The sequence below is a fragment of the Pezoporus wallicus genome, unplaced genomic scaffold (genome assembly GCF_028554395.1).
Source record: "Pezoporus wallicus isolate ANWC-B61680 ecotype Strahan unplaced genomic scaffold, APGP_CSIRO_Pwel_v1 contig_6488, whole genome shotgun sequence".
NCBI lineage: Eukaryota > Metazoa > Chordata > Aves > Psittaciformes > Psittacidae > Pezoporus > Pezoporus wallicus.
Window position 1 is genome coordinate 192618 of NW_026641738.1, and position 26143 is coordinate 218760.

At 42.3% G+C, this 26143-nt stretch overlaps 1 protein-coding gene across 2 annotated transcripts in view; it reads right to left on the reverse strand.

The window, feature by feature from the left end:
• Window positions 1-25780, reverse strand: part of WDFY2 (WD repeat and FYVE domain containing 2) — a 65315-nt gene extending 39535 nt beyond the window's left edge. Inside the window, exon 1 of one of the 2 annotated variants that reach the window (XM_057425048.1) lies at window positions 25627-25780. In XM_057425048.1, the coding sequence (XP_057281031.1) occupies window positions 25627-25763 (137 nt within the window). In that variant the 5' untranslated portion in view covers window positions 25764-25780. Of the gene's footprint in view, window positions 1-14866; window positions 14925-25626 lie in introns of those variants that run through there. The other variant, XM_057425049.1, reaches the window with a different exon arrangement.
• Window positions 25781-26143: the final 363 nt, after the last annotated feature.

Here is a 26143-nt window from a genome sequence, read left to right on the forward strand (position 1 = left end):
TGCAGGGCTGGAGTTGTCAGCGAGCTACAGATTTGGCAATTACTAAATGAGTGTTGTATCACACCAGGATTTTTTTTCCAAGCAAATTTTCAAAATTAACTCCTTCACTAAGACTTACGCATCAGTCTTCCTTACAGAGCTTTGGGGTAACAAAATGATCTTCATCCCTCCCTCTTACCCACAGACCTCCTCCATCTGCACCCCACCAAATGATTTCACTCCCGGAACAGATGCTTCTTGTACTGAGCAATTCCCGTTTGCATTCAGGGAAGCATAAACACACAACCTTTTGAAGGTAATCGCATTGGATGATTTAATTATTGCAATCCAATTACTTTCACCTCCTTCCCACATTCAAATGTTTCAGTAATGGAAGTTATTAGAAAGATCCTGATTTGATTAAAATAAAGGCCTGCTATGCAGTAAGTGACTCAGTGGAACCATGCTAAAAATACCTATTAGGTACACGATTTGCAAGAAAGCAACCCTTCAGCTCCCCTCTAAGTTTGTCCACAACAGCAAAAGTGAAGAACGAGAACCTACCAGGTAATCAGCCTGCTTCCAGCTGCCTGGTAGGAACATCTGGCAGCAAAACACAATGCTTTTCTTTTTCTTTCCAAAGCTGCTATGGGCTATCAGCTAAGTTAGTGATAATTTTACGTTATGCATGCTTCACTCTGCCTAAAAATGAATTAATTACTCAACAGATAAAAAAGCTTATGCTTTTGAATCTATGAAGTGAAACCTGGAAATATCCATTTTCAATATACATACCATCAGCATAGCATTTCTAAGAAATTATATTCATATATAGGCTAATTTAGGGGAAAAGACTGACGTTTTATCCCAGACACTAAATTAAGTCCCTAGCCAGAATTTACACTGAGCATAAATGCTAGTATGCGGAGTAGAAAAAAAAAATTCCTCAGTTTTATTCTTCTTTCCCATTCTGTTCTGAAATGATGCTATGGCATCAGTAAGATAACAGCACAGCATCTGGGACGAGAGAAGAATGAAGAAGGAAAAATTTGCAAGTAAGAAAGGGATATGGAGGAAGAGGAGAGATCCAGGCCTAAATAGCCATATCCTTAGGCCTCAATTTGCTTTTGTAGAAATGTTTTCCTTGTTTAAATATACAGTGCAGTGTCTAGTAAATTATGCTTTTACTGCAGGGGAAGGAATCCACATTTCTACATCCATAGGATGACGTCCTCTCTCAGCATTTGAATTTCTGGATGCAAGTCATCTGCATCATCCACTGCAAAAGACTAAATTAAATCATTAACAACTTCACTGCTTCTTGATGGATGTTTGATGTATTAAATGGCATATAACTACTAAGTGCTGATATTTCAGAATCCTAGCTTAAGGAAAATGAGGTTCTAGCTGCAAAAAGACAACAGCACACATAACCTGTAAAAATCTTATTTTCCCCTGACAGTAAACTTATCACATTCAGACAGAAAGCACCCAACACTTAATTCATACAACACAAAGTTGTAGGGCAAAACCTGTGTTTTTTGAATTTTGAGATGATCATCAACTATATTCCTATGCAAAGGAACTCCTTTCCAAGTAAGCAGCTGTTAAGTCCTAACATCCACGCAGTTCCCATAAAATCATTACTTCTCAAACTGCATATCTATTTCTGTCACTATATGAACCTTAATTAATTGTTTTTCTGTGTTTGTTCTAAAAATCCCCAAAAGAACTGTGCTGGTTTTGACTGGGATAGAGTTAATGTTCTTCATAGTAGCTGGTATGGGGCAACGTTTTGGATGTGCGCTGAAAACAGTGTTGATAATTCCAGGATATTTTAGTCGGTGCTAAGCAGTGCTTACACAGAGTCAAGGCCTTTCCTGACTCTCACCTCACCCCCCAGTGAGTGGGCTGAGGGTGCACAAGAAGTTTGGAGGGGGGACAGACAGGACAGCTGACCCCAACTGACCAGAGGGATATCCCAGGTCATATGATGTAATGCTCGGCATACAAAGCAGGAGGAAGAAGAAAGGGGAGACATCCGGAGTTATCACACTTGCTTTCCCAAGTCACTGCTATGTGTGATGAAGCCCTGCTTTCCTGGAGATGGCTGAACACCTGCCTCCCTATGGGAAGTAGTGAATGAATTTCTTCTTTTGCTTTGCCTGTGCACATGGTTTTGTTTTACCTGTTAAACTGTTTTTATCTCAACCCATGAGTTTTCTCACTCCTATTCTTCCGATTCGCTCCCCTATTCCACTGTGGGGGGAATGAGCGAATGACTGTGTGGTGCTTAGGCATCAGCTGGGGCTAAACAACAACAAAAAACCAACCCAAACCCCAACCCTTGTACACGTATGGTACAGGTAAGTTTCTTAGCCAGCAAACAGGGCAATCAGCTGGTCATATGCTGCTGCAGATGCTGAAGGCATTTTCAAACGTCCTCTCTAAGAACAGATAGGCTTTTGTTTATCAAATATTAATAAACAATTCTAGCACTGTTTTTTCAGCAAACACATCTACTTGGAATGTTTTTGCATGCTCTGTGCCACAAGATGCCTCTGGAAGTGCTCTCCTTGAGACATCAAGGACTTTCTGTAGAGGAATCCCATTTCCAGTTCCTCCAGTCTACCACTGAACTTGAACAATGATTCATGGCTGAAAAAATGTTCCCTCAGCTTTTCTGCTCATTGCTATTTTCCTCTCAGGGCCACCTGACTCAGAGATATCTTCACTGTCCTCACACAAACCCAACTCCTACCTGCTTTGTTCCTCTAGAGGAGGCATGAAGCCATTGTGTTGCTCTGACCTAGCAGGACAACTTGGGGGAGTCACAGTACTCTGGAAAACAGCAAGCTCTGCAGCTTTAGTGCCAGCAAAAAGGGACAGAGAAAGCAGGGCAAAGCAGTGCAAACACAACCTTGTCCTGAAAGGTTTGTTCTTCAGAGGCAAAGGAATTGCAGCCCTGAAGTTCACGGACAGGGGTTCTCAGATTTCTTCTTATCACACATACCATGGAGTGCCTTGTGAGGTGCCAGCAAAGCCCAAATCTCTGACTGTATTTTAAATGTGATCTGGCATTTCAAAGGCTTAGAAGGTAGTCAGTTTGTCACCTCTGCATTCTCATGGGGGCTGTGCAGGGAGATGGAAATCAACACAAGTAAATAGTAGCTGTCTTCAAACCTGTATTGCAAGACTGAACATCACATTTGAAACTGTAGGGTTTATTATTAAACACCCCACCATCTCAAACATGCAATGCCTCTTCACATTCAGCTGCTTCTTTCATATAGCCCCACTGCAGCTTTCCCATTCTTCAGCATTCAACTTGATACAATGCTAATTTTATTATATCATCTTTCATATACTTAACTGTGAATTTCAATGAACGCTCTCTCACTCTTGTGTTACAAGAAGTTCTGTTGTCTCTACTTTCTCTACTGGTTAGTTGCTGTGCATACTCCTAAAATGCCTTATGTTTCATTTTCAAGGTAATTGATATTTCCAGTCTCTTTGGAAAGTTGTTCCCGTGTCCTGTTTTCCTTACCTGTCTTCCAGTCCCTCTAATGAGCCAATATTCTGTCTGAACTGGCTGCTTCTGTACTAAACACAGCAATCCAGACACCTGCTAAATTTTAAGAGCATTATCATTCTTTTCTTTATCTATCTTCTCCCCATACATACCCTAGCAGCTTTTGCTTGTTTGGCAGCAGCTGCATGCGGTTTTTATTCCCACTATCATGATTTAGAAACCTACAAACTATGGATGAGGGAAAAATGTACATTTATCAATATTAGATTCTCTCTGTCATATAGCTATCCACTTGCTGAGTTCTCCTGCAGCTCTTCACATCTCTGCAGACCCAATCAGGTTATCTGCTAATTTGGGGTAGACGACTGGCTGAGACTGCACTGGTAGGGGAGGGAACAAAGGACTCATCAGCTACAGCTCCTTGGGCAACCACAGAACCACAGGTTACTGGCAAGAGAGGTGGAAAGAAAATTATGAAGGAGATCAATGGGTGGAGGCAATCACATGCCAGGAAAAACCTTGACAGTATACATCACACTTTTTCCTTTTGAAAATAGGACAGGAAAGCAATGTCTCTACATAAGCATACGCAGGACACAGGACCAACTCCCTCTACAGGTATGGAAAGATACATTATTTAAATATACAAAATGCTGCAATATGTTACAGTGCAGTTGGTAAAGACATCTGGTAGAAATGGGTACTGACAGGAGGCCACTGCTTAGGTGACTGCTACCCATCCACCAAACCAATAAAGCCTGTAGCAGCTTCACTTCATTTATCTAGTTGTTGTCTCACAGGCAACTTCTACTTTGCTGTAAGGGATAGGTTCTACTTCAAGGCAAAAGCATCAAACTTATTAAAACCTCCCTGCTGGCACCCTGTTACCAGCTTACTTTACTGACTTATTTTTCTGTAGAGAGTTACAAGAATTTACAAGAGTGTGCAATTCCTGTGCAGATGCTCTCTCAGCCTGCATTCTCCAGATCTTTACTGCTGCCAATCATAGGGGAAGTATCAGTATTACCTTGGAAGAAACGGATTTGAGGTTGTGAAATAAAATCAGCTCTAAAGATCTGCTTCTGTTTTGCAGTATCTCACATTTAGATTTTATTCCAAGCTAATACAAAAGCAACACCCTGAAGTTCCAAATTAGTATGTTCTTACTAGGTTATGCTATTGAATGTGGTGATCACATAAAGGTGTCAGTGTTTACATAATCACAGGAAACAGGGATTCCAAACAGAGTACTTTCAAAGAAAGGATTTTCAATGTCATTGCTGATTTAACTACTGAGCAACTGTACACAATCACTGGGAAAAGCTGATTAGCTTTCCCTATCCTGAATAAAGATGAGGTTTCTTACTAGGAGCTTCTTTTCAGTAAGCTCCTGCACCAGCCTGTCCAAATTCAGATAGTTAAGGATTCCTGAACTCATGTAAAAGAATACGAACAACTGACAGGTACAGAGATTACAACAGATGCAAAATATCTTTTAATATTTACCACAGAACTGGCCTACAACAACAGCACAGTGCAGGTTAAAAATCATCCACTGTGCTACATCATCAGAGACGGTGCATGCTCTAAGTGCTGTACCACCCATCCCTATCATGGTCAGGATTGTGCCATGACTATTACTACTGTTAATAAATCAAGCAATCCTCTTTGAAGAGTAGTAAGGATTTGGACAGTAAAGATGTAGACAGACTAAGCTAGTAAGAAGTGGATGACTAGAACTAGATGATGGGGGTTGGAACTAGATGATCTTAAGGTCCTTTCCAACACTAACTATTCTATGACTCTATTACTTTTATGTTTCTTTTTAGGAAAGGGTAACTTGGTGTAAATCAAGACAATTATGCATTACAGATCCTTGACTTAAGTAATATTTTCACAGTGGCCTGAGTTACCTTTAGAGGAGCTGCACACACATGAACACAGCTTGTTTTACACCACTTCATTCAAAGATGTTGCCTTCCAGCAGAAGGCCATTAGTTACCATAGGCATGGACAGTGTGAAGAAAGGTGTCTGAAGTAATGACTGTGGGCTATTTGGGGGCTGTTGGCAGAAAAAGGTGGCAGCAGATTGAAGCAGACTAGATCTGTCACTGACCTTGGCAGAGGACACCAGATTTTAAACGGTAACACAAGGTAGAAGACAGCTAGAGATCACCCACTGGGCAAGTAAATCCTTGTGCTACTAGTTAAAGCATAAAATCAGCTCACCACACCTGCCAAGGAAAACTATCAGCTGAGATGGAGTAAAAGCAGTAAATAAGGTAAGGGTCCTTGTTGATCCTGCTGCCATGCAGGGTCAGCATTGCCTGAAAAATTAAAACAGGTTTGCAATTGCGGCTCAGCTATTCACAGGTCAGACAGGATTGCTTCTTACACAGAGGGCAGGGAGGTGAAGAACAGCTTTCTTTACAGACAGTTACTATGCAAAAAGGCTGAGGTGCTACATCCAGTTACCTCAAGCCAGGAGAAACGCTTCCCACAAACTAAACCCTACTCTTTCGATTTCAAAACCCATGTGTGTTCTGCTGTGTCAAGCAGTTCCTCCTCCTACTCTCCTGTTCTGGTATCAGAGGCATGCTGAAAACACCCAGGTGGAATGACCTCAGAGTCCAGTCAGTCTCTTTCACATGTCATATCTAATACAAGTGAATTGTGTCTTCTCAAACACATGCAGTGAGCTTTGGAGGGTTCTACCCAATTTGTGAGCAGTTACCAAGAAATGTAAGTCACTAACAAGCTGCAGCAGATTAAGCAGTTTACTTGATTCAGAGATGTCCCAGCTATTGAGCGTCCAGAGGAAAGCCATCCACATGGAGGGCAGTATTTTAATAATTTACCCAGAGGCTAATGGCAAGGAACAATTTATATAATTTTCATTCCAGTTGGAGGGTAGCAGGGAGATTAGAGCAGTGCTGTGGACAGGATCTGGCCCCTAAAACAGATCAGCTGGACAGCTTGCTCTAAGTGATACCAGTATACAACAGCAAGTTCACAATACCCAAGAACAGTTATGACCTTGAACACTGCACTGACCAAACGGGCTGTTCTGGGAATAGACACAGATTTTCATCATCTGTACTGCACAACAAAAATAAATGCAAGCTAACAAAGGCTCTTAGAAATGCAACAACCTAATAATTTCACAAACGCATCTTTACCCTCCTGGCACTGCACCTTTAAAATACTTGCTTCACTCATGTAAGTCTGAAAGATCAAGGGTTGTCTTTGTTTTTCCCACTCACTTGTGGGATTTTTTTCTTGGCCAAAGCATGAAATGGTTTTGTTTCATCAATTTCTGAAAGGAACATATTTCTGCAGAGGGAAACAGAAGCTCATGGTACGGCAGCTACATGCTAATTAGAAGCCACTGAATGCTGAGGGTCTACGAACTAGCTTTCCCTGTGGTCAACCAGTAACCCCTGCTCAAGACACAGGAACCAAAGAAGACAGTCCAGTAGCCTACTTCCAAATCATGAACTTAGAAGCTCAGACATTTTTCTGTACTCCCATCAGTTCTCCAAGTCATCCCACACTGTCTGCTCCTCTGGCACCCTTCTTTTTTATACACATTTCAACCATGCTACTCCTCTCCCCAGAGTTTTGGCTCCATCACCTTGGTTCAGCAAAAGCTGACAGCGATTTACAAGTGCTGCTAGACTTGGCTTTTCAAAAACACTCATGCTATTGGCAAGAACATACGTTTCAGATGTGTATGTGTGTGCGTGAAAGGTGAAAATATTCCCTACATATCGCAGTCTTCCTGTTTTCAGAAACAACTCTTAACTAGCAGGGTACCAGAATACAAAGGTCAGCATTTGCACACTTTCAAGCAACTGCAGAGATACCCTAAACACCTGCTCAAGTAGCTGCTGTCCCCTTCCACACCAAGTCCATCATGGCTTTAAAGTGCTGAGGCAAATATTGCCATTCCCTCCACCTCAATGCAAAGGAAAGAATCTCTTCCCATTTGATTTCCATTTCTCTACTGCTTGTGGCATCCCAGCCCACTCCCCATTTCCTTAAAGGCATCATGTATTCACTATCCCTCAATTATTCATAACAATTGAATGCATTTTAATAATATTTAAACAAGTTTAAAAATATCCAATAATAAATTGGGAATTACTATGGACTATTGCAAGAGCATAGAAGGATACAGTGGGTACTTCAGCTTTTCAGTTGGCAAAACAAACTAAACACACCAAAGGCCTTCCACATCACCAACACACAGGTGATTTTTACCAGATTCTTGGCACAAGTGTTTTTCCTGATCCAAGCTGCCCCATTTCACTTTCATATCAGATGACTTCTGGATATTGGTATTTAACAGCATTCAGCATTAGCAAGGATGAGCTGCTGCTCTGAGTTAATACAGGAAGGAGATAGCCTGCCTTTTTTGAATTCTAAACTGATAAGATAGGGTCACTGAAAGAATTAATAAACAGGAAGGTGAGGAAAGGAGAGTGAGCTGAGGGGAGCTGTACTAAAAGATAAAACATGAATGGGAGGAATGAGCTGTAACAAAGTACAAAAAATAAAAAGCCTACAGTAAGGATTGGCATCAAGCATCTGGTTCAGCAACCCCAGACAAGAAAATTGAAAAAGCACAGTGTTTTGGTAATAACAGATCTATCCAAATGGAGGCAACATGCTCAAGACAAACCCTTCAGACCCCAAGACGCTCTCTGCACTCCTATTACTGTGGTATTAAGGCGGCTTTGGGCATGAGGTCACCAGAAGGAAGAAGTCCAGCTCCAAACTTTGCATTTACGAAGCAGCCTGCTGGTGACAGACATGGTAATGAAAACCCTGCCAGCTACACTCAACAACTGAGCACTTCCTTGCATGTAACCTCCAAATATGTAACATGGAAAGTATGTCCTACATTAAGGCTTCTCTAGATAGTGCACTTGCACTTACCTCAGTACATCACAGATATGAAGTTCTCGCTCTGCTACTTGGGTGACTAAATCCATTAAGCTGTGTCAGTTTTGTCTTAACAGACAGGATTCTTTTTGCTTAGCTTTGTTTGTTTCATTTTGGTTGTTTGTGGAGGTTTTTGCACTTAAGACAAACAAAGGTTTATTATCTCTCACTGCAAAATAAGCATAGAGGAAAACAAACAATAGTTTGAAAAAGGAAGTCATGACAAAAACAGACTATCCGGATTAAATTTCAAGAGATCTTTTCCCACCTCTTAATGCAAAATTTGTACTTGAAAGAAAACGTTTTCACTGTACATTTTTTCAGGGAGAGAAAAGCTCCACTTCAGTTGGCTTCCTCTGCAGTGACCATGGTAAGTTTCAAGTCTTAGAACCGGCTCTTCACAAGTTCCTCCTCTTGTTTCTTCCCCAACTTGAATCAAGTTACTACTGGGTCTTGGGAATAAAATATTTTTCTGTTCAAAGCAGTTTAGCTTTTGACTAAACACATACATGGAATTAAACTTGGTCCTGTTTGGGAAATATTTACAAAATATGAATATTAGTAAAAAATTAAAACCATGCGCTTGACATGTTTCTAAATTGATCCTGGACAGTTAAAGACAGCAGCACCATGACCCAGCTCCAGAGGAAAACATGAGGCCAGTGAAATCAAACACCAGCAGGTCTATGGTAAGTGCACACGTCTGGGAGTCCTGCTCTCACTAAAGAGGTAGGTACTGAAAAATGGGCCTCTCATTAAGCATGGCAGTTCAAGACAACCACCACAAAATGCCAATAAGATGTGTGAAATCCCACATCCTCCTCAGCCCTGGACTTCTATCTTGTACTGCGTAAGCACCTGGATCCCAAACTCTTGCCTTATGACACCCATTTTTAGCAGTAAAAAGATTCAGCCAGGAAGACAAGGCAGACCATAAGATGTCCTGAGGAAGCAGGGACTGACTGACATCACCATCCCCAGAACCTCATCTTGAATATGACTCTTGGGGAAAATAAATTATTAAATAAACAGTTGATGCTATATCCCCTGGCAGGATGAACATTAACCTGGCCATTTGCTCCCCAGGAGACTCAGAAGTCAGCTGCACTTACTAAGTTCTTACAACCGCAACTCATCACTGTACAAACTTATTAAAAATGAAGCAGTTACGTTTTTACATAGCATCAAGACCGGATATGTACCAATTGAACAAGAATTAAACTCCTCTGCTAGGAAGGATGGATAATCATACATTCTCTTCATACTCTCCCCCTACAAAGAAACTTTCTGTTTCAACTTGTATCTTCAGCAACTGATTTTTCCCCAATTCCCTATTTATTTTTTTTCCAGATAATACATAACCACAGCATACTGCCAAATGGCAACACCAGTGTCACTCTGATCTGTGGTTTCAGGAAACAATATCAATGTAGTTACATAGGAGGAAGGGGAGCCAAGTTAAACAACTTGTTTCTATGCCACCTGGCATAGAAACAAGTTAAACATCTTGTTCAGTTTATTTTTATTTCTGCATAATTGATAGCTATTCAGAATTTAAGTTTATTTGACTCCAAATCTGCTCCTCTCTCTTAGTATCTGGGTTAAAATTGCTGTTTCCACAAGGTCTTACAAAATTATACAATGGAGGCCAAGCAGAATTTCTATTTGTGTCCACAGTAAGAAAGTGCAATTTTATGGTATAGCAAAAGCAGCAGACTTTGTAGAAAAATACTGTCCTGTAGAACAAAGAATGCTTTACAACAAAGAATGCTGTAAAACCCTTATGTCCTGGGTATTCAAGATATATGGTTCTAAGGCAATTTTTTTTGCTTTCTTTATCCTCTGATCTTGGACCTTAAAAAGGCAGTCATAATAACATAACATCATAGGGCTGGGCTAAAGAAATGTGACACAATTTTCTCAGTATTAGAGGACCTGTACCAGATGATCATTTCAGAAGAAGCATTCTGAGAACAGTTGAAAAGATATTAAAAACTAAACAAGAAACTTTTCATAGAAAATGAGCAGACAGAAACACAAACTAGAATATATAAATTCCCTCACAATCCAGAAGGGAACAAAAAAGTACCATGAGGGGTGAGGGAATCCTGACACCCTTCGCCACTGGAAAACCTGGCTCCAAGACACAAAACCCAGCTTAGCAACTTGGTCCAAGCTCAGGAGCAGGAGAACGCAACTGTCATGGGGCAGCAACATGCCAAAGAAAATACATGCCCATGTATTTTGACTCCACCATTTCCCTACCCCAATTACCATGGCAGTGACAGCTAAGGGAAGCCTATCATCCTTCTGCCCACCCCAGCATCTCTTGCAGTAAATGCAAGTTATCAGCTGCTCATCTGATCCTGCTCACAATGAAGTCAGCTGCAAGACTCTCAGATGACACTGGAGGAGGATGAAACCAATCATTATAATTTTAGTGTTTCTGTATTGAAGCAAAAGCAAAGACCACTTCTTCCTAGCGGGAGACACATCAGTGTCCCCACATCAGTGAGTAAATTATAAAATAGTCTGAGATAAATATCATGCGAATCCTCAATCAGATACCCAAATGGAAACAGTCTGTACAAAGTAAGTTATGTATGACTACAGAAGGGAGACCTTCTCTTCTCTCCAAGCCTTTGCCCCAGTGACGGGTAACTTCTGTTACATTTATCAGTGACAGGTAAACTGGACAAGGCAGAAAGACCTACACAATAGTTACAGAACAAGCATATCAAGCTGTACAGTGTTTTCTATTGCAAATGTCCTTTGAAGATTAAATTAATTATTGTACCTTAAGTTTCCTATGGCAGAAAAGATCACAAGCTATTGAAGTAGCACACTTCCTCTTCTGGGCTCCTTTGTGGCATCACCAGTTTTACTAGGAAATGAAAGTTTCTTATCTTCTGTCCACCTTGAAGTTTTAATAAGCTGCACATCCTATTACAGTTTTCTACAGTCATTTGGCAGCAACACTGAAGATCCTATTGAAGCCTTGGTTGCATGAAAAGATGTATGGGTGGAAAACAATGCTTGGAGTAAGGCCTGTGGTGACAGTATGCCTGAATTATTTCAAGTATTTTAGTGATTGAAAGGAACAGAAATGTCATTTTTATGACTGAAGGTCTTTTCAAAGATTAAAAGCTGAGGTAAAGCTGAGGTAAATCCTCTGGACTTGCTTAATCTTCTCCAAGCTGTGCTCTACATTTGGATCACCCCGATGAAGCAAGTAAGACCCAACTGTACTTGTGTTTGAAAGAGGGAGATGATTAGTGGCTTGTATTTCAAACAGCTTAGCACTGTTCTATGACTTCAAAAATACAAGACTAGAGGTTTCACTTGTCTTGAAACAGTGGAAGGGCTGTCACACTTCTCAGAACTGAAGCCTGGGCTCTTCTACTAACAGCCCGTGAAGCAGCCCCAGTGCAGCTGCAATGACACCACACCTACTGCAAGGATGCCACCGCCAGGCAGTGTAAGCAGGGAATGAGTTGGCATGTAAAGAAGAATTCATGTCCCGTCTCCCAGTCCTATAGGACATGATGAAGCAATGCTCTTCTCAAACCAAAGATACGTCTCTGGATGTCAGAAGCAAAGGCTCATGGAGACAAATTATCTTGTGGCTGTTGAGGAACACAAGATATGCTCACACAGGTTACATGCCCAAAGCTTGGGCCTCTGGTGGTGCAGCAAGTGAATACAGGGGTCTGACTGACTCAGTGTTCCATCTGGGTTCCAGCCCTGGCTGCAGCCCCATGGGTCACTGGCTGATGTTGTACACAGGAATTTGGCAGCATGTGCACTTGGCGCTCAGTGTTGCAGCCTCAGGAGACCTGCCCTCCCCCAGACATCTGGCTGAAGTTAGTCTTATGAATCTCAAAATATTTTTGGTCTCAAATTCAGGCTTTTAAAACTTATTGTTACATATCTCAAACCAGCAGAAATGTTTACAGAATGTGTCTTGTTAAGGGCTGTGTCTTGTTCAAACCAGGGACTGGCTTGTTTTGTTTTAAATCATGAAACAAATTTCCCATAGGCAATCTGACACTACACCAGCAGGGACAGGCACATGATCTATGTGCCCCAGAGATGTCAAACACACCTAGATTAATAAATGACCCAAGCCTGCAATCCGTCTCTGGCAGCGAGGCCACCTGGCATAGAAACCAGCAGCTGCATCCAAGCTGTGTACTGGGAACCATCCCTGGTCCAGGCTGATTCCCAAAGCCTGACTGAGGGCTGATGCTGTGTGAACTGGCTTATTGCAAGAACAGCGCTTGGTATCAACTATAAGGTACAGCCATCCAAATCCTTGTGCTTGAAAACATATCCTCATGCTATTTAATTTATTAAATAGTCATAGCAACCAGCTCTGGGTTCAGCTGCCTGTTTCTCCCAGCTGGTTCATGCAGTCATTGAAAAGAGGAAACAATATTGATTCTGGTGAAGTCTACCCTACATACACCACCATGTGCAATTCTGGGCTTGTTTAGAAGAATTGGGAAGTCGGAACAAGGGGTGAGCAGAGACATGAAACCAGTGCCCTGCTTTCTTGTCACCCTGTACACTACAATAACATCTCAAGGTGTTCCATCTTTTTCCACTTTCCTTCCTTTGTTTTTATTAGCATGAGGTCAGTGTAAGAGCATTGTCCAGCAACTGAATAAACAGCAGTTTCTGTCTTAGGGTCATCATACACAGCAATAAAGGGAAAATCAAACTCAAAACAAAAAGACGACCATTACCAGGATAATGCTTCAGAGTATCACAATGGCTGGCTTGCAAATTTGGAGCCTGCTTGCAAGCACAGGCAATACCATTTATTTCTGGAAAAATGCCATTGAGTCTGGGGTGTCAATACATGCACACACACTGCTTTTTAAAACCGTTTGCACTTTTTAATCTACATGCAGAACACTTCAAAACAGGTCACTAAGCAATCACCCATATAATTTGCTTTTCCCACATCCAGAATATTTTTCAAAATGGTTATTTATCACTTTGCATATGAAACATGCCTACACAGGTAATAGTCCAGGTTTTGTAATTAGGAGCTGAATAACAATTACACTTGTTTCTAAAATAAACTGTCTCTTTAAACCATGTAAAAATGTTCATGTCAAAAAGTCCACATGAAAACAAGCTGTTTTAGAGCTAACAACACTGGAGACCAGTGGCATTTATTAGGCAGACCAGGCCATTTATTAGGTTTATCCAAGCTTCCTCCTGGTGACCTCAACATTTGCAGACCTTGGGCCATTCATTTAGATGTGTTCACACCTCATAAAAAGCAGACAACAACGTTCAAGGATGAATACAAGCTGTGACCAAAAGGATCCCGTGGATGAAACTAGCTGGGAATGGTGACTTCTTGGCCTGGCTTCTTGTTAATGAAAATGTAAGGAAAATCTCACCAAGCTTACCTCTCATCTACAAAAGAGCTTATGGGGGAGGAGGGAAAGGAGGAGTAAAAGCATCCTAAATCACAAAGGAGCTTTCAGAATTCAGATAAAGTTCATGCATTTCCAAGCACTACACCATGTAGATTTCTCTTAAACAATCAGTACGTTCATGACTCCCTTTCCCTACTGTTTTCTCTGGTATCTAACACACTAGCCATGGTATTTGAGGAAAAATTAACTGCTGGAAACCTAAGGACCATGACCACCAGCATTTAAAACATTTCTTGTTTAACAAAAACCCCTGCCTTTGCTTTTAATCTTCAACTCCAAACCCAACACTTTGGAATTGAATTAGCAGTACAAGCTACAGTAGGATTTCCTATCTTCCTGCTGGTCATGTTTTCCCCATCCATTCTAGCAACCATGAAGAGTTTGCACAAAGGAGAAGAAGAGATGCTGAACAAGAGATCCCAAATGTCCCCCACAGCCACATCCACAGCTGTGCAGCCTCCAGAAACCCTGCCTGAAGCAGGGCTGAGAGCATGTCTCTGCAACAGCCCATCACACTCAGGAGGGCTCCTCATCTGCTGGTGCAGCTCTGGCTGTCATGGGACTCCAAGTACAGCATCAAGCTCTCCAGAATTTTACGTTCTTTTACTTTTTGGCTAACAAATAAACCTAGCATCAGCATATGAACCTGAAAGTTCAGTGTTTGTATGGGTCTGAGCTGATGTCCCTACTGGAAGTCCAGCAGGATCATTTACCAGTTCATATTTTGAAGACATGATGACGGATTCATCTGTTCCCACTCGTTTACTGGCAGTGCAGAAGTTAGCAAGAAGAGATTTGTTCACAAAGTCTGATTCATTGCCTGAAGGGAAGAGACTGTGCTCTTCTTCGGAAATGGATTAGCACCTATACATTGTGTAACAAACCCCTGCTCCATAACACACCGTGCAAAGCACACCCATTGCAGCTGATCCTCTGATGCTAGCTGCTTTACCTGTTTTCTCCTGCCTGAAGAAATCTAGCATATGTCCACTCTTAGCTAGCAATGGCAGAAAACTCCCATTACTCCTGATTTCAGATGCAACGCAACCTAGAAAACATGAGGTAATATCAGACAGGCTTTTGCTCTTCAGACAGCACTAAAAGCCTCAGCTGATAAGACAGCACACAGAGCAGCCCATGCAATACTCTGGTAGATCTGACACACACTTTTGGAGCTTAATTAGAATTATTCTGACTGAATGGGACATATAATAGGGTTCAGTGGTACAGAATAAAATGCATCATTTCACTGCAGCAAAAAAAGTATCAACCTCTTAATTCTAGTCTTTAAATAACTTTATTCCAGGCCTATGGTACAATAAAGCCAAAGGTATAGATTTTGACTTGACAGAGAACAGTTGATTTTGAGCCAGCTGTAGTCCTCCCTTCCCCATGTTAGTACTACTGCATTCCCATACTTCACACTCTAGTTTTTACCAGTATCTGCTGCTGCCTGTGCTAAAGTAAACTGTTACCATGGCATGGCATATCAAAAACATTAGAGATCATTAAACTCCAGAAGCCAAATGCAAGGCTTTTCAGAAAAGGCCTTTTCACCTCCCCTCAAACTCCTGGACATCAGAAAACAGGCTACATTCAGGCTGCTGCCGACCAAAGCCTCCTGTGCCACAGAACTTTAAAGCAATGGGACAAACAGGACAAGAGCAGGTACAAGGGCTGTATGCCTGATGTTGGAGGAAAGCACAGGCATAAGTGGGCATGAGCTTTCTTACTGGACTTGAAATAATTGCAGAAGTGCAGTCAGCCTTTAACAGGTTATTTCTAGCAGAGCTGCTGAAACAACCAGTGAAGCAAAGGCATGATTGGTTAAGTCCAGTCAAGACACCATGTAGAGGATCTCCTGGGCCACCAGAATGTTGCAATTGTCTTTAGTCAACCCAGCAGAAGCCAGGCTGGACCACAGTCTATGTCCGCATCATCAAAGTGCAAAACATCCCCTCAAAAATTTTTCTTTCATTCTAACCCATGCACATGGTGCTGCAGAACATGAGGCCTTTGCAACCTCAACTTGGACCACTCATTGGATGACTCCATAGCCCACATTTGCTCAAGCAAAACACAGAGCCGAAAGGAGGAACAGAATTTCTCTGTATCAAACAGGAAATCAGAGATGGAGTAGGGGAATGAGAAGATACAGCTTAGTAACACTAAGGATCAAGAATAAAGTATGTAAAGTAAGGATAATTCAGCACATAAGCAACATGAGTGCAAACTAGTTACAAATGAAATTTAAGCCCTCATTTCCAGTTTCACAGCACAGATTCCTAAAGTTTCCAACATACATAAAGGGAGCAAAATACTTAATGAGGACCTGTCTCTTAAAAGGGATTACATCACATGGTTTTCCAAGATAAAGGGCAATTGTATTAAATTAAAAGGCAATCCCTTCTGGATTCCCCTTCTCGGAGAAGCATCCAAATCATGAAGCATCTATGAGATAAACTTTGCTGTACTACTTCAGAAAGGCTAAACAGCAACAAGAAAGAAAACATCAGAACAGATAATTTTCAGTGCTCTCCTGTTTCATCTTTCTTGGAACACAGTAAACCTACTGGATTTCCTGTTCTATATGCCTACATGTTTTTTGTTCCAAGCCACAGATAAGCTAACTAGCATGGCAGTCAGAGACTACCTATATATCTAAATTTTGAAACCACTATACCAGGAGAATATATACCACTACTCTGAACTAATAGCAAAACTCTCTCATTTCCCATCTTCTAGCATGCGTTAGCTGGCATGAATGTAATTACACTTTTGCTATACCTTATTACCTTTTAAGCTGAAGTGAAAGCTTTAGCATCAACTTACGAGTATATCTCAGTAGAGCTTTTTTTTTTTAAATAAAAAAATTAAAAGATCTATTTACTTTAAGACCCTAAAGTACTCCACAAGGCATATTCACCACCTACTTAAAAAATACAATGCAGCCTTTATTTGCTATTGTAAGTGAATTCGAAGCCAAAGGTATTCTGAACACAGGCAAGGATCTTCTCTCTATATCCTTTCAGAAAAGGGCACTATATTTGTTCCATCATTTGAATCCAGATAATTCTAATCCAGATAATTCAACCTGGTGGCAAAATAGGCCAATTCACATTAGGACAGCCGTTTCTCAGGTTTCTCTCCACGGGACTTAACTCCTAAGGAAACCAAGATGTCCTGGGTTCAGCAGTAGCAGTCATGTTTCTCCTCCTTGGTAGCTGGTGCAGTGCAGTGTTTTGACTTTCGGCTCGAGAACAGAGCTGATAAAGATGTTTTGGTTTGGCCAAGGACTTTGTGAGCCTCATGCTCTGCCAGGGAGGAGGGGAAGCCGGGAGGAAGCAGAGACAGGACACCTGACCCAAACTGACCAAAGAGCTATTCCATACCACAGCACGTCATGCCCAGGATGTAACTGGGAGTTAGCCGGAAGGGCTGGGAGACGGCAGGGTTGGAGGAGGTATCGGTCGGAGCTTGGTCGGGCTTGGGGGCGAGTTATCGGTCAGCTGGTGCTGAGGTGTTGTATTCTCTTCCCTTGTTATTTCCTTTATCATTATTATCATTGGTGGTAGCAGTAGTGATTTGTGTTATACCTTAGTTACTAAACTGTTCTTATCTCAACCCGTGGGAGCTGCATTCTTTTCGATTCTCCTCTCTGTCCCTCCGGGAGTAGGGGGAGGGAAAGAAGGGGGGGTGGGTGAGTGAACGAATTACCTGACTGGGTTTAAACCACGACACAAGATTACAGATTTGTAAAGGTCAAAAGCATTGCCTTCTGGGTCTGATCGATCACTACAGTTATTTCAAAAACCTGATAAAAAAAAAAATTGACCTTTTACTCTCTTTTAAAGTAAGAGGGAATAGTATAGGTCGTGGAGAAGAAAAGACAATGTTAGATCAAACATCTCTGTAAACTTGGCAGCACAACAGCAGTGCTCTTCTACCCAGAACTGTGCTTTGGCAGTGCCTTCGATTCAGTGCTCAAAATCTTAAGAGTTCCCTGAAAAACTCAGTTTAGTGGTGAATACACATGGTATGACAAGCAAAGCCCATATGTTCAATGTCTGGCCAAGGTTAGTTACACAACGCTATTTCCTGCGGCCTGACTAAGAGAAAAATTAAAACACCACTTTTTTTTTTAACCCAGCCTCTACAACTGCTCTCCCTCTCCTCCCATTAGGATGACAGCTGTATTTCATCCATCTAAAATTTCAGCACAGCCTAACTTGCAAAATTTATTACCTGCTTTCTGAAAGCCAAATATCCATTCTGACCATTATTTTTGCAGTTTCAAGCCATCAGGCATGGAGTCTGTGACACATGAAGAACACTGAGAGATACATATGGTTTCATGATTATGTAAAGCTTCCTCCTTAAAGGGCTGCCTGGCAAACTTGTCTTGCTTCTCCTTTCATGAAACTGTCTTTTTCCTTCTCCAGGCTTGCTCCAGCCACTCAGCCAACTTGCTTACTAGGGTACTTGCCATTTCTGTGTGGATGCTTGTTTTATAGTTTTCCCATTTACTGCATTTCATACTTCACCTCACAAAGTACAAAAAATGAAGTTTTGCATCCTGCTGCATGTAGCTATTCTCAGCACTCCACCACTTCTGTCCCCTTCCATGGTGCCCCTTCCAGCCTGCTGCATCCTGCAGTGCCACGCCTGCATCCGTCACTCCCTCACATCATATGCAGAAGGGAAACCACTGTAGTTTTCCTTGCTGCTGTCTTTGCAACAGAGCACACTAGGGAGTACTGCAATATTCATCAAATCCCTGGGCAAATACATGCAAATACTGGCAGAGTTTTATATAAACCCACTTGTATTTCACAGGCATTTGACAGAAGCACCTTGGGCAAGGCAATAAAACATGGCTTCTGGGGTTGCTTTTATGTGAATAGCCTTCCAATGCATGAGAGGTTACAGGGCACAAAAAACAATGACGCACAGAAGACACCTGTGCAAATGCCAGTTGCTCTCCTTAGGGCATTATGCATCATTTACAAAGCTTTTAGAGCTCTTTAACACAGAAGCACATTCATGTCTTCATTACACCTTCCCATCCTCTCCTTCCCATTTGTTCTCTGATCCACTAAGTATTTTCTAACTTCTCTTAAGACTGTTACAAACAGTATTTCACAAAATGTGTGCCACTTTTGAGCAGCTGTCTTGCATGTATTATCACATAGCTGAAAGTTGTTGCTGGGAAACCCATGCACAGATCACTGTTAGCAGATACCATGCAGGAACAAGTGCAGCTGGAGGGAAGAAAAACAGAGTCTGCCTCAGTAACCAAAATCCTACAAGGTAGGTCAAACAAGCTACTGACATATTTCTATTGTGCTACAACGTCACATGCTATTTGAGACCTTCAGTCTGCTTACGTGACCCACAATGAAAGGCCAGACTTACTGAACTAGTTTGATAGCTTCAAAACAGTTGCAATTCTTTTATTTTAAGGTATTGCAGTTGTTTAGTGCTGCAGCATCCTCCATCTTTAGCTTGAGGAGAAAAAATTACTAGTTTCCTGCAACACCTTTGTTTTTAGTTACATGCCAGCTCTGTACACTGCACGTAGTCCATAACTGCCATTAGTTTTTCTTCCAGGGGCTGCAGAGCACACACAGTGGTGGCATTGTGCAGTCTCCTCTTGGCAAGGAGCATTGTTCAGCTGTAGAACTGGAGAGACTGCAGGGGAAGGTCACCAAGCCTGACAGACATGAGACATGCTGATGAGAGATGCAGTTTCTGTGCAAGCAGATGCCAATGCATTTAAAATGGAGTCAGGGAAAACAAGAAATAAAACGAGAACTAGGTAATGTGGGAGATGGATTCAGCATCTCAAAACTTACTGCAATTCAAGCATTGTTCAGCAACTGGCAGAAAAAGAAGCTACCATAAGGCAAACAGAAGGCATATTAAGTAGGTTTTCTTACTCCAAATAAAGCTTGTAAGATAAGATACATGCATCTAGACCTTTATAGAAATGAATAATCCCTAAACCAGAGAAGTAAGTAAAAACCACTGCATCTCCGACTCTAAATACTCAAGCACCTTATGTTCAACTTTACTTTGATGCCTAACTGTGCAGCTGAAAGTGAATCTGTACAAGCTGTGGTCCAAGCCATGTTCTACCACATTTTCGCAGTTAAGACGTGAACTTAATACAACTACAGGAGTTACACCAATTTGTGCACTGACCTGCATGATCTAGCATAGATCATGGATGGCTCAAATCAGGAAGACAAGACTAAGGGTTGTGCTTTAAATCTTTAAATGATACTAAGCACTCAGGGGAGAGCATCACAATGCAAAGGTTACATAAGCTCTGGTATCTCCTGGTGGGTCAAAGTGCCACAGAGGGTTAAAAAAATACATGACAAGTCTCCCACAAGTGACTAAGTAGAGCTTATGATCCTCAACAAGTACTCAGCAAAACATTTTATGTGCTAGTCCCAGGATTTTGGCATCTCAACAGGATACATGTTAGTCAAACCAGGAACAGTTACGTTTCAACATCTGCAACAATTTCTGATTCCAACAGCTTTTGGACCTCTTGTTTTCTCTCAAACCTCTGGCCAGCATCCACTTCTCTCACTCAAGCAGCCAACACTAACCTCCACCCTGAGCTTTATTTCTAACACAGTCATCAAGTTGCAACACACACAATTAATTTTAAAAAATCCAGAGCAAACAAGTTGCATTTACAGCAATAAGTCTCTTACAAGCCTTTGCGCTGTTAATGTAGAGTTCCTTCATTTCCTTTCAACAATCTTGTTGGTGACTGATGTTTTTATCAAAATTTAAAGAACCTCCAGGCAGTGACAAGTCTTTTCACACCTGTGAAGAGCATGCACACCTTCATGGTGCCAATAACCTGGGTGTGAAACCTGCAGGCTTAGACTGGTAAACATGCACAGACAGCAACAAAATCAGTTCTGCAGCCACACACAAAGCAGAGTGGCCATCGGTAACATAACCCTGTGCTCAGATGAGAATTACAGACCTATACTGCAACCATACTGCTGGGCAAAGGAGTCACTTTCTACCACTCCACCACAGGAGAAAGAAAACCCAGAAATTCCCAAGGGTCTGCCGTTCCTTGCATCCTACCTGGATGCAGCACTGAGTGAAGAATTCCATCTTTCCATTAGAGATATTTCACAGGCATGAATTATGTTCCTATACACTTTACATACTGGATGTGGACAAGAAAACGACAAAGAGCAAAAGATTGCTTTTGATATGTTTAAGGGTGGAAAGATCACACTTGTCCACACTAGAAGGTATGCCAGCAGGACACCAAAGACAGCCCTTACGTTTCTCGTCACATATGCACGTTCCCATTCCTAGTTCACCATTAGTTTAGAAAAGTTGAGATTTCACCTACACAAGATGGTCATTCGGTTTTTGCACCCCCTAAAAATCCTGCTAGTTAGCATGCCCCACAGACAATCCCTGGACAACAGCTTAATCAACATTTAAAAACCACATCTGCATTTGAAGCCCTCAAACTGTAAACCAAACCTAGCAACAAGCTCTGCACAGTTTTCTTTATGTTAGATGAAGACACTAATATGAATGTAAATGACAAACAGTCTGGGCTTACTGTTTATACAGCTATCGATACAAAGAAGCAGAGACATCTCAGTTCAAAAGGAACTTAATATGTGGTACAAGGTAATGGAGAAGACAAAGGTCTCTCTTCCATTATTAATATATATATATAAAATAATTTCTATGGCATAAATATTTTCTCCTGCATTTTGTCACCTTTCAGGAGAGAAGAATGCTTGGTTTTTAAAAAAGAAAGGACTTGGACAATTTCCAGTTGCTTACAAAAGCTTTTACCTTCTGTGGATACTTTAAGAACAGTTCTTGACTTCAACACCTATATTTCCAAGGTCTGCAGCATTTAAGTGAGCACAGAACCCATCCATAAGAGTGCATACACCAGAGTTCATAACTACCAGGAAAGTTGCCCACACAAGCGTATGTCTAAGTTTTCCTCACCTACAACATAGTTAGTGGAAAAAAAGATGGCTAGTGTCAAAATACACATTTGCCACTGTTGTGGCACAGACCAGAGTTCATAGCTACCAGGAAAGTTGCCTACACAAGCATATGTCTAAGTTTTCCTCACCTACAACATAGTTAGTGGAAAAAAAGATGGCTAGTGTCAAAATACACATGACACCTACCTCCCTCCTGCCAGTCTTGCACAGTGACACATGATCAGCACATCAAGACACCCAGCTGAATTAGCCCTCACATCACTGGCAGGCTCTTGAGAAATATAGAAGTGTGGCAACACCACGCAGAACTGCTTGCACTGAAAGCTGGGTGAGTCAGTGCTCTTCTTCCACTGCATCCCCATGTTCAGGTGAGATTAGTGACACTAAATTTTCTCTGGAGCATGGAGTTAGGCATGTCTGAACTTGACATGCCAGTGACCTAGTTTTCAGATATGCCCAACACCCACATCTCCCTCTGAAGGCAACACAAGACAAGGATGCTCAGTGACTTTGAAATGCTTTTTAATGCACAGGAAGCTGATGACAGCTTAGGGCCACCTGCACATGTAAGGAAAATCGCACTTGAGCTTCACATATAGCACCCAGGCCATGAAATGCTATGGATCACTCAAGACGCTACATATTTGGATATATGTGCCTGTTAATTCCGATGTTTGCTGGCAGGTGAAAGACCATGGATGAAAGCTAGTAATTTCTTTCTTACACCCCTCCTGCATCAGATTTATACATTACTGGATAACTTAACTCTCACCTGCCTAGACAGGTGCACCCCTTTTTCTTAGAAGAATAAGTATGTAAAACATATGGGTGATGCACACTGAAAAGAAACTCCAACCCTGCAGGTTATGTAAAGGTTAGAAAAAACTAGCTAAATATGTAAATCCCACTCCGAGATTCATTCCCCGCCCCTCCCCCCCCCCCCCCCCCCAGCCATTAGAGGAATGGCCACACACTCTACTATTACTCATTTTCTTTCTCAAAATATGTGCATGTATGTGCTACAAATACAATAATTCAGGGCTATATAATGCATGACTATCTCTGCAAGCTATAGCTGAAACCACTTCTGTGTCTTTTAAAACCACTTGTACCACACAAAATAGAGAACAGAGACAGCCTCTGCTTTGGAGGGCTTATAGGTATACAGCCACATTGTGCACTAAAGAAAATCTCTACAGTGGTACAGTTGTTGTGACTATTAAGACTACTAGCAACTTTGACAATGATATATGTTCAGCCATTAGCCAGCAAACCAATGGAGAACTCGTTCCTCTTCATCTCCTGAAGACCCATCTTCCCCAGCCTGAAGAGCAAGCACTGGAGATGGCAAGTTTTTCCTGTTGAAGTTCTCTGCAGAAATTTCAGAACATTTCTCTCATATGAACAGTACATGTCACAGGCTGGGAAGCAGGACCAAAACTCACTCGATTAACAAGTAAAGAGGCAGACAGCATCTCCGTAACTGTCTTTTACAGTTTTCGGGAATCTCTAAAAGCCCTCCACATTCCAAGGCTATTAAACAACTACATCAACACTAACATTAGAAGGCAGGTCCAAGCAGGAAAAGGCACCACAAGGATCTGCACAAACCTAATCATAAGCCACAAATATTGAAAGTCTGGTAAATTATGCTTCCACCACGGGTATCCTGAAACCTCCAAGTTTGACTTCCAACCTGCTATTCTTTCCAAATAAGATACATACTCTCAACCTTTTAATTACAATTAAAATGCTAATGTAGGTAGAAAATGAAAAAAAAAAAAAAAAAGCTATCAATTAACATCTTCATACCTAAAGAAATAAAAGGCATGACTATAGCTTGTAGCATCATGAAAACACTGCAAACCAGCCCCACAAGCAGGCAAATTACCTGGTTAGCACCTTCAAACAGAAAACAGCCTGGGAACCTCCAGATTTACTACAGTATTTTAACATCTGCAGAGCTATTCTGCATCATCATCAAAACTTTAGATATCTAGCAGCACATCTAGAAACAGATTTATTTACCCAGCTTCATCAGCAAGCAGGACCTAACTGACATGCACCCAGGGTTTACTCTGGGACAGGAAAGGAAAGGGTGATGCTCATGAACTGGTGAGCATCACCAGTTTTCACACTAAGTGTTAAAACACCGTTTTCTGCTTTACCACTTGTTACTTGAACCTGACATGACAGTTACTAGTGAAACAAAGACCTCTGATCAATCCCTTTCTGTATGTATAATTATAAACTTGGAGCATCAACCTGTTTTCAGCAACTCATACGTTCTAAAACAGCAGAAGCTATGTATTTTGTCTATGGTGGGGGAGAGACAGACTGAGAGAATCTATATGAGAGCAAATTAATTTCAGGAATACTTTCTTACAGATAAACAGAATTGACTGAATAAGCGTAACAGCTACAGTGAGCCAAAACAAACTCAAGTTTTATTTAGCTTTCACAACAAACACATAAAAAACGTAAAGACAATAAAATCATGAGCACATACTAATGCAAAACTGCTTTTTGACAGTGTACTTGTTTGAAGCAGCTCAGTTCCTCTTTCTATAAGGCATGAAAGTTCACTTGGAGTCCACAGCTTAGATGAACTGAAATGATCTTAAACTTGCACATTTTTGACAACTAGCTGAAAACTAACTCACAGTGAGGACAAAGACAAGATGAAAGAAATACTGACAGTTTTCCAGAAAACCAGTGGAGACATAAAAGCAGCTGCAGGATGCAGGCATCCAAAAGAAACAGACCAGAATAAAACCCCAGCCTTAAGAATCAAAGCATATTCACACAGTGGACAACCTTTGTCTTTCAAGCTGGGACACAGGTTACACCTGAGTTGCAAAGAAACTGCTTAGAATAACTATTTATGGTCCCTGGAAAGAAAAAAAAAACGCTCCTACTTTAAAGGAAAACACCTTCAGGACAGAGTTTTGAAGCTCCAGCTGCAGGGCTACATTGAGTTTGAGCTCTTTCAGAAGAGACAGGGCCGCGGCTGGGCAGCCTCAGACCTCGCACAGCCCAGTTAAACGGCCTGAAGACATTCTCCTCTTTGGCAGCTTTACAACAAGAGATTTAACTCCAAGATCTTATCACTGATACATGGTATTTTTAAACAATTACCAAGAAATGTCTGGAGAGGGGAATCAGGAACCAAAACTACTGTTCTAGCTGAAGCCACCACAATCTTTAGGCAAGGTCAAAGACCTCCACAGCCTCCCCAGAAATCTTTGTAATGCAGGTGATCTCAAATCCCATTTTAACCTGGTTAAGAAAAGTCACTCGAGTCCTGCAAGTTTCAGCAGCGCTCCAGCCCACTCACTGCCCTGACCCATGCTGCAGTGGAGGAGAAGACAGACACCAAGGTGAGACCCCCGAGCTCCTTCTCCTGCAGGACTCGATGTGGCTGTCTTAAGCCATGTCCCTATGCTGGACCACCATGACCCTGGCTCTTGCCTGCAGTCTGTTGATGGAGTTAAAGCCACATCAGCAACAGTGGTGGTCTGTCACCACCATCATCACTGGTCATTGACCATCACCGCAGGACCTGCCACATCCCACCATCACTCCTCGGTGTTGGTGGTGGCCCATCACCACCACCATCACAGACAAGTGATGGTGGGAGACGACAGCCACCACCACAGCCCCACAGGACCTGCAGACCCCCGATCCCCGGTACCTGTCCTCGGAGACGCTGATGACCCCATCCTCCTTGGGCACTATCGCTGCCATGTTCACCACCTCCTGCGAGCCCTCCACTTTATGGAGCAGGAGGGGCTTGCGAGTCAGCGCCTTGGGCTGAGGCTCCGCCGCCATGGGCCTCGTGGGGCCAGCGGGCAGACGCCGCTGAACGGCCGGAGGAGGCTGCTGCCGGGGAAGGCGGCCCGCACTAGCCGAGCCGGAGAGAAGAGGAGAGGAGACCTGGCTGAGCCGGGCGCCGCCGCGGGCTCCCTCGGAAGCAGGAACCAAAGCAGCGGCGGCGGCACCGCCCCCGAGCCGGTCTGGGCTGGGGCGGGCGGGGCGGGGCGGGGCGCGGTGGCCGGAGGGGGGGGAAAATGGCGGCAGCCCGCCGCCATCTCGTTGTGTTGGGTTGTGGTGTCCTAGCTGAGGAAACCCTCCGATCAGAACGGGGCTTAAACACACACCTCCTTCAATGACCGCCCTCCCAGCGGCTGTCCGGGCTGGGCGCGGGCACG